The sequence below is a fragment of the Lepisma saccharinum genome, chromosome 18 (genome assembly GCF_977018435.1).
Source record: "Lepisma saccharinum chromosome 18, izLepSacc3.1, whole genome shotgun sequence".
NCBI classification, from domain to species: domain Eukaryota; kingdom Metazoa; phylum Arthropoda; class Insecta; order Zygentoma; family Lepismatidae; genus Lepisma; species Lepisma saccharinum.
The window spans coordinates 58,893,940-58,909,614 of NC_139246.1; the positions used below are offsets into that span (position 1 = coordinate 58,893,940).

At 38.5% G+C, this 15,675-nt stretch overlaps 1 protein-coding gene across 1 annotated transcript in view; it reads right to left on the bottom strand.

Annotated features, from left to right (window-relative positions):
• The window catches only part of LOC146002298 (uncharacterized), a 54,488-nt gene that overhangs the window by 20,643 nt on the left and 18,170 nt on the right, over nucleotides 1-15,675 (bottom strand). The window contains exon 6 of the mRNA XM_083140008.1: nucleotides 15,396-15,508. Coding sequence (XP_082996134.1) covers nucleotides 15,396-15,508 — 113 coding nt within the window. The remainder of the gene's footprint in view (nucleotides 1-15,395; nucleotides 15,509-15,675) is intronic.

Consider the following 15,675-nt stretch of genomic DNA (forward strand, 5'->3'; position numbering starts at 1 on the left):
GTCCATTTTTGCTTCTCAAATATTTACAGCAGATTTAATCAATTTTCTGGATTTTGCATAACTCATGGATAATTCATACTTCAGAAAGTGTTGCATCGGTAAATAAACTATAAATTTTTGTGTAAGAATTTATATAGCATTTTACAGTTAATTTCGCATCATTTTGTGACAAAAAATAGTAAGAAAGTTCATTATTTAGTAGATTATTTTTTACTCCCTCTGTCCCATAATTATTGTCCGGTACACTTTTGTTTGTTGTCAGAAAATACTTGTCCGATATTCAAACTGTGACACTTGTGTATTCAGAAGAAGAAAATAAAACACGGGAATGAGTCATACAACGTTATTACTCAAGGATCAGTACAAATTGGCCGATCAAGTATCCAAAAGAACATAAATACAAAGTTACCATTTTGGCATACCGGACTATAATTATGCGACAGAGGGAGTAGTCATTTATGAATTTGAATTTGAGTTTAAAACTTTGGGTGCATCAGCACTTAGGCTATTTTGCACCCTACATGTTACATGGGGTCCAGCCCCTTACCAGAACTAAAATAACATTAGGCTATTTTGCACCCTACACGTTTCATGGGGTCCAGCCCCTTACCAGAACTAAAATAACATAACTGTAATGTCATATAACTAAAATATTCTAACTTCGGTTAAAAGCTGAGGCTGTAAAGGGCACTCAGCACACACAAAGACAAAACACAGGACAACACACACACACAGTCCTACGAAGATTATATTGGCTGTAGGTCCACATGCCAGAGCCTAGTTAGTCTGCGAAATGCAGTCATTTATGAAAAAGAAGACCTCTATTCATATCTATAAAATTGAATAACATCACAGTTTAAAAAATAGTAATGACAGAAAAAGACAGCAAAATTATTTTTAGACTTAACAATGTACAGAATTTAACATGGTAGAAAACCCATAGGCAGTCTTAATTTTATCCATTCTTCAGGAAACTTTTGTCAACAACAATATAATATCTGGCACAATTTCACAAAAGACAGGGAAGCTAAGCTGCACACTTAATAATGGACTCTTCATTAGGGAAAAAAGAACAAAAAATTATTTAAAAAACGTGTATGAATTCAATACATTAAAGGTATTTCTAAAAAAAAATACTTAGAATAATATATAAAAATGTATAGATAAAAATATATAAACCCAGAATCAAATCAAGAATACCATATCCCAACACAAAAATACTTTGTTAAACTCCGGAATATATACTTTAGAATGTAGCTGTTAATTCAAAATGTGGGAAACAATAAATGCCCTGTAAAAATAAAATAATTTTAGAATATTATAGAAATATTAAGAAAGGAGAAAGCATAGAAACCCAGCATATCCTTCACTCGAAAAATTGAAATTGATTGCCACTGCTAATAATAAATTGGAAAGAAATATAGAAGAAGGCATTAGAATCACTATCAATAGCACCACATCAAAATTTTAATTTTTCCCTATTTGGCCAGAACATGTCGAGGTAGCTAGCTGTCAATAGATAAACAACTTCCTTATTTCCTTTAGTTCCTACTGAAACATAGGAAGTCCACAAAGCATCTCCATCTCACTTTGTTGGATGTAATCTTACGTCTCTCCCAACTCTTGCCCTGTTGCCTTCCTTTTTTTCTTTTTATCTGGTTTTTAATCTTGGGTCCATAATTTTTCATTTGTAATTACTTCTGACCAACGTATATTTAATCTTCTTCTGAGGCATCTGTTAATGCAAACTTGTAATCTATTTGTAATTTGGTGAATAGATTCTCTCAGGCTATCGACCAGGTGAGTTGTGGAAAATATTCCAAGCTTTCGAGAGCTAACGTCACTCTGATCTTCAGGGTTGAAGTGCAGTTCTGAGCGTCAACCCGGAGTATATACGTTCGTGGAGATGGGGTTCATGATGAAGATGGCAGACCAATCGGGTGGAGAGTCTGATGCATGCACGCTTCTGGTTAACTAACGCTAACCAAGCTGGATCTAGTTTGAGCCCCGTGAGCGATTAAGATTATCTGTTTCTTCATGAATGGCAATTGCTTCCTTGATGATGTGGTCCCAGTAGTTTGAAGTTTTGACTATGATTTCTGTATTGCTGAAATCTGGTCTATGTCCCTCATTGATTGAATGTTCTGCTAGACCACACTTTTCAGGATGAAAATACATGATGTTGCTTTGGTGTTCTTTACAGCGATGTTCTAATGTCCTACCCATCTGCCCAATGTATGCTTTCCTGCATTTGCACATACGAGGGCCACTATTTATATTTTGAGCCTTGGCAACACTGATTGAAGTTAGGCACGATTTGACGTTTGCACGGAATTGTCTGGCATTATTGACCATAATGTACTTCAAATGTTTTGCCAATAGCTTGATTTGTGTTGTTTATGTTGCCTTGGAGATTGCACGACAACAATAAAATGGAATTAACTCGTGAACATTTTTGTGTGATGATTTTTTACGATTTTCGACATGGATTATCAAGACAAGAGTGCATCGGTCAACTTACTTCCACATTTGGCGATGAAGCCTCATCCTTTGCCACTGTGAAACGCTGGTATAACGAATTTAATCGTGGCCGCCATTCGCTCACCGACGAGATTCGCGAAGGTTGTCCAAAATCAGTTGTTGTTCAAGAAAACATTGATGCTGTGCAAAACCTAATACTGCAAGATCGTCATGTGACATACTGTGAGATTGAGGCAACCATAGGCATTAGTTCCACCAGCATATATAAAATATTACATGATCATTTAGCTGCGAGAAAGGTATGTTCTCGTTGGATCCCACACAATTTGACAAAAACTCAAAAAGACGCTCGCGTCAATTGGTGCAAACAAATGCTCAATAAATACAATCATGGTGCTTCAAAAGACGTATATAAGATTGTAACAGGTGATGAATCATGGATATATGTATATGAGCCGGAACGTAAACAGCAGTCGACTGTATGGGTGTTTCAAGATGAACCCAATCCAACAAAAGTTGTTCGCACTCGAAGCACATTGAAACAAATGGTCGCCTGTTTTTTCGGGAAAACTGGTCATGTGGCAACTGTGCCTTTAGAGGAACATAGAACGGTCAACTCTGAATGGTACACAACAATTTGTTTGACAGAGGTCTTAGGTCAAATACGGAAAACAAACAAACGCCGTCGGATCATTCTTCATCAAGACAATGCCAGCTGTCACACATCTCGTCTAACAACCGACTTTATGAACAGTCAAAAAATCGAATTGATGGGTCATCTGCCGTACAGTCCTGATTTGGCACCCAATGACTTCTTCTTGTTCCCGAATGTCAAGAATAAATTGCGTGGACAACGATTTTCGTCGGCGGAAGATACCGTTGATGCGTTCAAAAACCATATTATGGAGGTGTCTCAAGAAGATTGGAAAAACTGCTTTGATAAATGGTTCGAATGAATGCAAAAGTGTATTGACCATAAAGGAGAATACTTTGAAAAACAATAAAGCAGTTTTCAATGCCAAATTCCTGTTTTTTCATTGTTAGGCTCAAAATATAAATAGTGACCCTCGTAATACGGTAGACTCCTTGTGTTTTGAGTCCTAACTCATCATTGGGGTTGCGTAGTAGGCTTCTGATCTTCAGAGGTGGTTTGTGAATGGTTTTTATGTTATGTTTCTTGAGAATCCAGCTTATAACTCTGGAGAGATTTCCAGTGTAAGGCAGGATGGCTATCTTCTGGTTAGCTTTCTCCGGGTTCCCTGATGTGTCCGGATTTTGCTGTGTGTCCAGATTCCTCTATGTGTCCGGATTCCCAATGTGTCTGGATTCCCCAATGTGTCCGGATTCCCTGGTGTGTCCGGATTCCTCAATGTGTCCAGATTCCCTGGTGTGTCCGGATTCCCTGGTGTGCTGGTCTTCTTGGACAGTACTCATTTTAATGTTTTTTTGATGTTGTGTTCCGAGTACCCGTTCTGTTTGAAAGCCGTGCGAAGATGCTGTATTTCTTTTGATAGATGCTCTGTGTCACTGATGGAGATGACCAGGTGAAATAACGTAGAGAGTACTGTAGCTCGTTGGGACGGGTGGTGAAAACTGTTGGCATTGAGATATAGATCTGTGAGAGTCTGTTTCCGGTATACACTGTGTCCCAAGGACCCATCTGGCTTGAGTTCGATGAGAATATCCAGGAATGGCAAGCTGTTGGTCTTCTCGGAGGTGGTCTAAGAATGGCTTAAACGTTTCTTTACCGTGCGGCCAGACGATGAAGGTGCATCTTAAAATCCTCCTGGTAGCAATGTACTTGACGGGGTATTTTAATGTAGCAAAGATCAGGATGGCCTACTTGTGTCTGCATCGAAGTAAGAAAGCTAAGCTTGAGAGTAGTTTAGTTTTCTTGATCCATTAAGTCCTCGAATCTATGGATGTGATGTAGAATTTCCTCCCCATAGAGGTACTTGAAGTAAGACTTGAAGCTTTCCTGGCGATGAATGATGAATAGATTCTCTCGGGCTATCAACCAAGAAATATAACCATTCACAAACCACCTCCGAAGCCTACTACGCAACCCCAAGGATGAGTTAGGACTCAAAACACCAGGAGTCTACCGTATTATCTGCGAATGTGGGAAAGCATACATTGGGCAGATGGGCAGGACAATAGAACAGCACTGTTATGAACACCAAAGCAACATCAAGTATTTCCATCCTGAAAAGTTGAGTCTAGCAGAACATTCAATCAATGAGGGACATAGACCAGATTTCAGCAATACAGAAATCACAGCCAAAACTTCAAACTACTGGGACCGCACCATCAAGGAAGCAATACACATTCATGAAGGAACAGATACTCTTAATCACGACACAGGGCTCAAACTAGACCCAGCTTGGTTAACGTTAGTTAACCAGAAGCGCGCGCATAGCAGACATGCCACCCGATTGGTCTGCCATCTTCACCGTGATCCCCCTCCACGAACGTATATACAGAGGCTGTTCAGCATATATATTTGACCAAACGCGATTCCTTCCCCCTGCACTCAGAATGAACTCACCCAACCTTGGTCAGGCATGTTTGTCAGTGTCGTGTGTGAGCTGTAAAAGAGTGATAGTGTTTTTTCACTGGGCCAAAAATCCCACCCAAACTGAGCCACTTTTGGGAGGACTACGTTGTATAACTTCTCCAAGTGTTTGCATTTTCTCGCTTGGCCAAAAATGCTGCCAAAACTGAGTCACTTATGGGAAGGTTATGTTGCAGCCCTTTATGACGCAAAGTTCAGTATGTCAATGATCAGGAAGTAGTGTAAGAGCAAGGATTGTGACGTTAGTTGGACTTTATTCAAGAATGTGATCGGCAAGTTTAAGGATTGCATGGCCCCAGCGTTCGGTTCTCCAACAATGGGGACGAGAACACGGCCGTGCACACAAGCCATCGCCAGTAAGCAGGCGAAACTTCGCAGAATGGCCATGCAATAGAATATACCGACCGAAAGACAGATGGCGAATCATCTCAATATGTCTTTGGAATTGTTAACCGCACCTTGCACCTGCATACTGGTGGTGGCTTGTGTGAATGGCCGTGTTCTCGTCTCCTTTGTTGGAGAACCGAACGCTGGGGCCATGCAATCCTTATACTTGCCGATCACATTCTTGAATAAAGTCAAACTAACGTCACAATCCTTGCTCTTACACTACTTCCTGATCATTGACACACTGAACTTTGTGTCATAAAGGACTACAACATAACCTTCCCAAAAGAGACTCAGTTTTGGCAGCATTTTCGGCCAAGCAAGAAAACACAAAACACTTGGAAAAGTTATACAACGTACTCCTCCCAAAAGTGGCTCAGTTTGGGCAGGATTTTCGGCCCAGTGAGAAAACACTACCACTCTTTTACAGCTCACACATTACACTGACAAACATGCCTGGCCAAGGTTGGGTGAGTTCATTCTGAGCACAGGGGGAAGGAATCGCGTTTGGTCAAACATATGCTGAACAGCCTCTGTACACCAGGTTGACGCTCAGAACTGCACTTCAACCCTGAAGATGAGAGTGGCGTTAGCTCTCGAAAGCTTGGAATATTTTCCACAACTCACCTGGTCGATAGCCCGAGAGAATCTATTCATCATTCATCGCCAGGAAAGCTTCAAGTCTTACTAATATTTGTAATGGTTTTTTTGACTTTCCAGGATTTTGTTTCATAAAATATATATATATATATATATATATATATATATATATATATATATATATATATATATATAAAGTTGGATGACACTGAACAACGGCCCCATTTGCTTTATGGATGCATTGCTTTACATCATTTTCTGCCCCTCCATTTATTGCAACTATACTTCCTAGATAGATGGAAGTTCTTCACATGTTCTAAGGTTTTATCAGCTGAACATGATCCTGGATCCTCACATTTAATATCACTATTTTTGTCTTTTGTTTATTTACTGTTAGCCAGAATTTCTCAACTCCTGCAAGCAGGTTCTCCAATTTAGTTTTTGCATCTCTATATGATTCCGGCAGAAGATACACGTAAGTAAAATCCACAGAAGGTTGTTCGGGATATATCCGAATGACTTTTAAGATGTACTGACCTCATGAAATGCCATGCTGCTACCAGCAGTTGTGTTCTATTGGAAAACCAGCATTGTGGACTATCGCTCTACATCGAAGTCTCTATTCTACCAAAATACATTGGAGAACGGGTATGGGAATCCTAGCCCATTCCTCTCTGCAGGCTTTCCAAAGACTGGGGAGGGTATGTAGACATCATTTCACGAATCCGAATGCACAGAAATCCTAGGATTTAATTTTCACTGAAATGTCCTGAAATGGGATAACACGGATCCCTGTTTCCCACTCCATCTCCTGATAAAAGTGGAGGGATGTTCGGGCAGTAAGGTTTGAGGCCTTGTCCATATGAATACTCACACACCTATTGAGTGTGTTCTCTCCATAGAAGGGATGTATTCAGGACCTTTTTTTACTACTTAGTCTAATGATCGCATGTGGTGTAAATTACACTTTGTCTAAATATATTTTAATTGAAAATTTCAAAATTAATTTATAATTGAACTAGTAATCCACCATTAAAGACTAATTCATCCAATGCTGTACAAAACCACAAGAAAGAAAAGATATGAAAATTATGGAATTTTGCTACAAAAGAACTACTGCATAAATTTGCACCCAACTTTACCTTATACCTATCTCAAAGTCTTCATTTATTTGCCTCAAAAATCCTCAAATTGTATGCAATGCTTCAACATAATATTTTCTTGCATACATTTATATTTCTATGGCCTTCCTATCATAGCCACATATTATTTCAAGCCCACTTATAAAATACATACCTTCCCTTGTTCTGCTAGTGTAGTGATATCCTTCAGTGCAACGCTTAAAGGAAGGAAATATCCCCATCTGACACTTGATCCTCTCGTGTGACTCACAACATTGGGAATCAAAAAATCAAGTGTATTTTTCACCATCCCTCCTAAAAAGCCATAATCATTTGTATTTCGTAATAATGGTGAAGAAAGACTGATATACTTTGCCCAACTCCATTCTTTCAGGTTGTCTAAATACTTTACTTCTGCCTTTCCTGCCGCATTTAAAATGACATCATACCTGCAACACAAAATGAAATAATGCTACAACTATATGAATCAGTGAAAGAAAGCATTCAATATTCACAACCTATTCAGCTGTGTTGCCACCATGCAGTATCAGACTACTGATCCAGAATCCTATGAGCAAATCTTATGGAAATGGCAATAAATCATCCAATTTGTGTATTTAGTGATTTACATACAAAAATTGTGTCGATACTTAATTTTAAAATTGTACATTACAAAAAGGTAAAGGTAAAGTTCCCCGTACATATAGCACCATCCCATGAAAGCACATTTAGTGGATATAGGGGTAGGGCCCCACATATTCTCGATATCGGGCATTTTGGAGGTGATGTAATCAGCATCATGCTTCGGCTGCCTTTACCCCCCCAGGTTGCTCCCAAGTACCCATTGATTTGAGGCTGGGTGAGCTCCAGAGCTGCTACATGAGGGGGGGAAGGCCGGAAAAATTCCAACCGTAGATCACCCACTCCAAGAATCGAACTCATGTCTCCCGCCACATGGCAGTCAGATGCTCAACTGACTAGACCACCGCGGCTCTACATTTCGACTTGTAAACACATGTAATGTCATCTACATGTAATTGACAACGGTTACAACTTATGGAGAGAAGTAATTTGTGGAAGGCTAATGTTGGCTTGGTAGCTCAGTAGTAGTTTGTTGGTAAAGAATGCCATAGACCAATATAAACACAAATGAAGGAGACAGTAAACACTTACCACACAAAAAGAAAAAGTTTGATATTTCGCGACCCAGGTCGCATTTTCAACTGAGAAGAAAGAGATCATGGTTACGAAGAGTAGAGGCACAGAATATTGACGGCAGCGTGACTACCGTCAGTGTTGCCAGAAACAGTAGATAGAAAACATATGAGTATTGGCCCCAACTTCCGGTTCCGTCTCTTTCTTCTTACTCTGAAGATGCTACGATATAGTTAGCGAAAATTCAAGATTTTTTCCACTGTCTGGTGAGTGTTTCCTTTCTCCTTCTTTGATTTTCATTTAGCCCTTTTGGCCCTCCTTACTTTTATATACTAGGTGTTACTAAAGTTCGTTTCCAATGCTTAGGAGGTGATTCTACAAGTGAAAATAAACACAAAAGTTCATGTGACGAAATGCCGAAAACGGCACCCATTCGGAGTTATTAAAGTGGGAAAAAGTGTGAAAATTATGTGGTACATATCTGCCATGTGGTTTTTTGAATAGAGCATGCCGCATTTCTTTGTGGAATGCCCTTCGCCAGCAAGATCGCCGGACATTACTCCCCTGGACTTCTTTCTATGGGGAGAGATGAAACGCCTCGTATACGAAACACCTGTCGTGTCGGCCGAGGATCTAGTTGCATGCATTAATGTCACCGCAGCGATGATAGCAGACACCGCGGGGTTGTTTGCTCACACTAGACAATCGTTGATTCGGCGTTGTCATCTCTGCTTGGAAGTTAATGGCAGACAGTTTGAACATCGTCTGTGATGTGCTTCCCTCGGCACCTCCGCTCTGCACACAGTGAACATGGCGACACGTATGCAACCTAGCGCAGCACCACCACCATCTTTGTGTTTCTACATAATGGTGATGTCCACTACGGATATTCGCTTTCTTCTTAGTTGTCGGTCTCCAGATATCACTTTCCGTGGATAACACATCTTGCTCTAAATCCTTCCGTACCCCCCTGACTTCAACAGACCCATTCGCTTCCTTTGGGGAATCCCTTGCGCATCAACTTCACACATCTGGCATGTGCTTTTTTGATTAGAGCATGAAGCATTTCTTTGTAGAACGCCCTTCGCGGCGGTCATATGGTTGGCCGTTCTGCCACTATTTCCTTGCAAACATAATTTTTACATTTTTTCCCACTTCAATAACTCCGAATGGGTGCTGTTTTCGGCATTTCGTCACATGAACTTTTGTGTTTATTTTCACTTGTAGAATCACCTCCTAAGCGTTGGAAACGAACTTTAGTAACACCCTCTGTATATATATATACAGGGTGACTGATAATTAGATGTATTCCCTGAAAGGGATTAAAGTAGAGACAACTTGCAATAAATTTGACCATATGATACCCCGTCCGAAAATTAGTAGTTTTCGAGATAATCGAATTTCAATTGTATTTTTAAAAAATGACAATTTTCCACATAAAAAGATGAATTGAGAAAAAACTGCTCATTGTATGGAACTTATTTCAGCATTTTCTGATAGCTAACAAATAAGTGGTTCGTTGAGAAAAAAGTTTTTCCCAAATAACAATCACATGTAAGTAACGGGTGGGTCTAAACTTACAAGTGACGATAAAAAATTGCACTCTTAGTTTACTTGGCAACGTATTAATAGCAGAAATGGTATGACACGAAGCATACAAATTACTTAAATTACTTCCTTGTGACATCTGCTATCCAACAAGGTACAAATGTTGCTGACATTCACATTTGTGTACAAGAAATAATACTTCATTCATCTTCATATGAATGGAATCAATGAACAATCCAATTAAAGAACATTATATGTCTTGCTCTAAGTGGGCACCTCCTTACGAATGCAGGCACGCAGGTTTTTAGGGAAATTTGGTCTCTTAACTCGTGATGTGATGGTGTCCTTGATGTGTTGACCAGCTGATAAGATCCTCTCCCTGAGCTCTTCTTGCGAGTTTACCGGTGTCTTGTCATGTGGCTCCAAATGTAAAAGTTGCAAGGCTTCAAATCGGGGGATCGAGCCGGCCAGGGATTCGGGCCGCCTCGACCAATCCATTTCTTTGGGTAATTTTCATCCAGCCACTGTCGCACGCCCAGGCAGAAGTATGGATGGGCGTAATCAACAATCATTTGATCCGAGCCATTTTTCCTGCCCCAAATCTTAAATGGCATCACTTATGAACATTTTTGGGGAACGGGATGGCAATGTTGTTGGAGGATGTGCCTCTAGCTACAAGACGTGACATGATTTATCAGCATGATGATTGCCCAGCTCGATCCCCCGATCGATTTGACGCCTTGCGACTTTTACATTTGGAGCCACATGACAAGACACCGGTAAACTCGCAAGAAGAGCTCAGGGAGAGGATCTTATTAGCTGGTCAACACATCAAGGACACCATCACATCACGAGTTAAGAGAACAAATGTCCGTAAAAACCTGCGTGCCTGCATTCGTAACGGAGGTGCACACTTTCAGCAAGACATATAATGTTCTTTAATTGTAATGTTCATTGATTCCATTCACATGAAGATGAATGAAGTATTATTTCTTGTAAACAAATGTGAATGTCAGCAACATTTGTACCTTGTTGGATAGCAGATGTCACAAGGAAGTAATTTAAGTAATTTGTACGCTTCGTGTCATACCATTTCTGCTATTAATACGTTGCCAAGTAAACTAAGAGTGCAATTTTTTATCGTCACTTGTAAGTTTAGACCCACCCGTTACTTACATGTGATTGTTATTTGGGAAAAACTTTTTTCTCAACGAACCACTTATTTGTTAGCTATCAGAAAACGCTGAAATAAGTTCCATACAATGAGCAGATTCGTGTAGAGGACATCAAAACAAACAACTTTCCTCAGTAACATTTTTCTCGTTGGTGCGTTGATTCGACACTACAGCCATTCAAAAAAGACCGCTTTGCTGCCTGCATCCTGGCAACCCAACACAACATTTGATCGTATCTGTGACGTCATTTCCTGCGGCGAAACAGTGCACGGCAGTGTTGCAAGGAACACACAAATTTTGTGAAAAATGACAAACTACCAATCACATTATTAACTGTAAAACGAAGCGAGAAACGGGTCCAGTAAACCGAACATGATAGCCTACCAGCCAGAAGATCAGCAGTCATCTCAGGGAAAGGGGGAAGTGAACCAACGATATGAGGAATGGTAAAAAACGTATTCAAAATGAAGTGTCATTATCGGATTTTGTCTCAGCTTACATGTCAAATATCAACAACAATAAATTTTATTTGTACTTACAACTTACATGTGGCTGTTTACGCCCAGCTACATGTCAATTATACGTATTTGCAAATCTCATTGCAAGGTTAATATCTACAGGTTTGAGTCCAGATGCCTTGTGGTACTTTTGTGCTGATAACGGAAGTATCTGAGGTTCACGTTGTTACATTACGGCTAAAACACGTACAACCCCAGTAACAATCTAATGATGAATCAGTAGCGAATATATTGCCCTGTTCAGAGTTGCAAACTATTACATGTGTATCCGGTGCGTAAATAAACCCAGTCGTCGGAGAGTTTGTTTTACTACTATTTATATCCCTGTATTTTCAACCATTTTTGTCACTTGCCTCATAATACCCTGAATATACATTATATTATGTGTTGCTTACCTTTTGAATTTTGAGTTCTTTCATTTCTATTTTGTCATGTGTTCAGTGTGTCACAGACAACTAGTATCAGAAGGACGAAGTGGATAGACTAAATTGTAGATACCAACTTGGTAACTAGATTTGCAAATATTTGATATGTAAGCTAAGACAAAATTCGATATGACTACTTCCACTTGAATTCTATTTTCTTTCTACCATTTTTCATATCGTTTGTTTACTTCCTGTTAGGTCACAGAACGTGTTTTCTCGTTTTGTTTTACGGTACATAATGTGGCTGATTGTCGCTATGCCATTTTTCACAGAATATGTATGTTCCTGGCAACCCTGGAACGCATCGCTTCACGACGGGGTATGACGTCACAAATGCAATCAAATGTAGTGTGTGGTTGCCAGCATTCAGGCGGCAAAATGGTATTTTTTGAACGACTGCAGCGCCGAAACGATGCACAAACGAGAAAAATTTTACTGAGAAAAGTTGTTTGTTTTGATGTCCTCTATACGTTTCCGTGGTCCGTGGGCGCCATTAAAATGTTTTTGAGCATACAGCAACTCAAGTAATGGTTGGAGATACAAGTTTTGAGTGCTACACAAGCCTTGAGGAATCCTATTAGTAAATAGTACAATTCAATTTGGATATATTTGAGGAGAGAACAATTCCCCCCTGATAAATCACAGCTTTTACATTAGAATTTTTTTTTTCTCCAAGGAAGTACGCAATTCTTGCCACAAGAATGGGACATATATCAGGCAATATGCAGGTACATTTTGAATCCTCACATTCCAGCATTTCTTACATGGGGACCTGACAAAGTTCAAATTTCGTAAAATAAAAAATCACATTTTTTTTCCATTTATCATCATCTTCTTCTACTTGATAAATGAAAATTTTGTTTTTTTGACCACAAGCTTATAACCGAGTCTGTACTGAAGGAAACAAGGTATAATTTGTAACTATAGCAAATATTTTCAGAGATATATTTTTTAAAACTTGAGGGAATTTTAAATTTTCTGCCTAAAACAAGCATGACTTTTACATTAGAATATTATTTTCCTCCATAGGTATCTACAGCTAGTGTACAATTCTTATGACAAGAAGGGAACACATATCAGGTAAAATGCAGGTACCATCTTGAACCCTCAAGTCTTGATGTTGCCTTCCTTGGAGCCGACGAGGTTCAAATTGGGTAAAAAAAAGTTTTTATTTTTTTATTTTTTATTTTAAACTTTCACATTTATTCTTCTTCTTTATAAATGAAAATTAGGTTTCTTCGGCCATAGGCTTATAGCCTAGTTTGTACTGAAGAAAACTAGACATAAATTAACTCTGCCATTCATAGTTTCAGAGATAAAAGAAAATATTGAAATTTTGAATTTCCTGCTCAAAAAAAAAACATGGCTTTTACAATAGAATATTTTTCCATCTGAAAGTATCAGCAGTAAGTGTGCAGTTCTTGTCACGAGAATGGAACACATATCAAGCAATATGCAGATAATGTTTTGAACCTTAAAGTCCCGGTATTGCCTATGTGAAGGCCGATGGGAGCTCAAATCTTGTAAGAAAAATAGGATATTTTCCTCTTCTTCTATTCAGTAAATTAATATATAGCCTAATCTGTACTGAACAAAACTAGCTAAAATTTGTAACTTTAGCATTCATAGTGACAGAGATATAAACTTTTATTGGGAACCTTGCAGAATTTTAAATTTCCCACCAAAAAAAAAACAACTTTTACATTAGAAAAATATTTTTTTCTCCAAAAGTATCACGAGCAAGTGCACAATTCTTGCCATAAGAATAAAATATGTATTGGGGAATATGCAGGCACTGTTTGAATCCTCAAGTTTTGGCGTTGCCTACATGGGGCCTGACGAAGTTCAAATTTCTTTAAAACAATAGTTGTTTTTTTTAACTTTTATCTTTTACTTCTTCTAATTGAAGATGAAAATTGTTTTTTTTCGACCATAGGCTTGTAGCTTAAGATTGTACTGAAAAAAAAAAAAAACAGCTTATAGTTTATAACTCTAGAATTCATAGTTACCAAGACATATTTTTTGACTTAAAACTGTGCAATTTTAAGCTCCCCACTGAAAATGCACTCAGTGTTTAAGAGTTAAATAACATTTAATACAAGAAAACTCAAATTTAGGTTCTACAATAATTATGGAAAATTTTCATCCCTAACTGGTACTCAATCTTTGCCATGCAGTGAAGCACCTGTGTGAAGGACTTATCCGGTCCCATAACAACCTAAGTAGTTCATGCAGTAAAGTCTAATTTCAATGGCAGGCATGCCTTTAAAATACAAGATTAGGCTGGCCTCATGGTGCTTCCTATTAGAATGAATAGTTTTCTCGCAATGTTAATTTTCAAACAGGGATGGAAACATATAATACAGTGCTAAGTTGATCTTTTCCATAGATTTTGCTTTAATAATATTTTATGGCTCAAACGATATTATGGCATTATTGTATGTTATTGTTTTCAGTATGACAGATATTTTTAACCTTCTCTCCCGTAATCAGGAACAGAGGTAGACTGAAGATTCCACTGGTGTGTAAAGCTCATTTGGGCCTTGCAAGTTATCCCCATACTGCAGTAAGAATAAAATATGTGGTGTCAGAAGATGTCTTGACAAGTGGTTCCAAGAGTACAGGGCCTCCCCAATGGTGCAGTGGTAGCGTCATCACCTTGTAATCAAGGGGTCCCAGCTTCGATACCCGGTGGAGGCACATAGTGGTTCGGATTCCACTTTAAACTGAAGGTCCAGTCCCAATTAGCCTTACTGTGCATAAAGTGGACTTGAAACACCAAATCAACCAAAAGAGTACAGGGGAGGAGCACCGTTGGAGACTTGGAGGGTGTATAGATTAAAGGTGCCGGCTTTGAGCTTAAATATGTTTTAAAGATGTTAAAAATGAAAGAGGTATTTCTTTTTTTAAAATGACCTCCTCTTCACCCTTTATCGATTCCATTCCTCTAGCAGATTTAATTCTGCTTTTACATTTTGAAAAACTTATTTTCTATGCTTACTATTGATTGTACATACAATGACGTAGATAAACAGAGTTCTTTTACAAGTCATTTTTTGCCATTAACGTTTCTCTGCATGTACAAATTTTATTCAGTAGAAAATTCATCTACCTTTATGAGTGGAACAACATTAGGAATCCTTCTAGTAATGTTCATAAATGACCAAATTAATAAATAAATAAAGGACAGTACTGAAAATATATGATAAACAAAGGACTTTATCAATAGCCACAGTTTTCAACCTGAATGGTTCATTCACCTTCTTAATTATTGTATGTTACAGGCTATTTATAGAAATACTAGATCTCTAAAATTACTGCCAAATTTATCAATAAACTAATATGCCTATATTTGCAATACCAATCAATCTGTGCTATCCCTCACAACTAGTAAAAAAAACACTACTTACTTTCCTTCTTCCTTTATGCGCCTCTCTGAATGAGGCTGTGTGTAATCAATTACACATTCAGCTCCAAGAGACTCCACAAGGGGTACAGCATCTGTTTTACATGTTGCCACAACCTGCACATAAGAAGAATGTAATCTGTTGCTTTAAATACACTTCACTGTGCCAGTTCAAAATGTGAATGAAATATAAATAAAACACAACATTTGATTAGCTTATTATTTAATCACATCATTTTTAAAAACTAGAAGTTATTTTTCATGGAATTAGATGTGCCTTTATA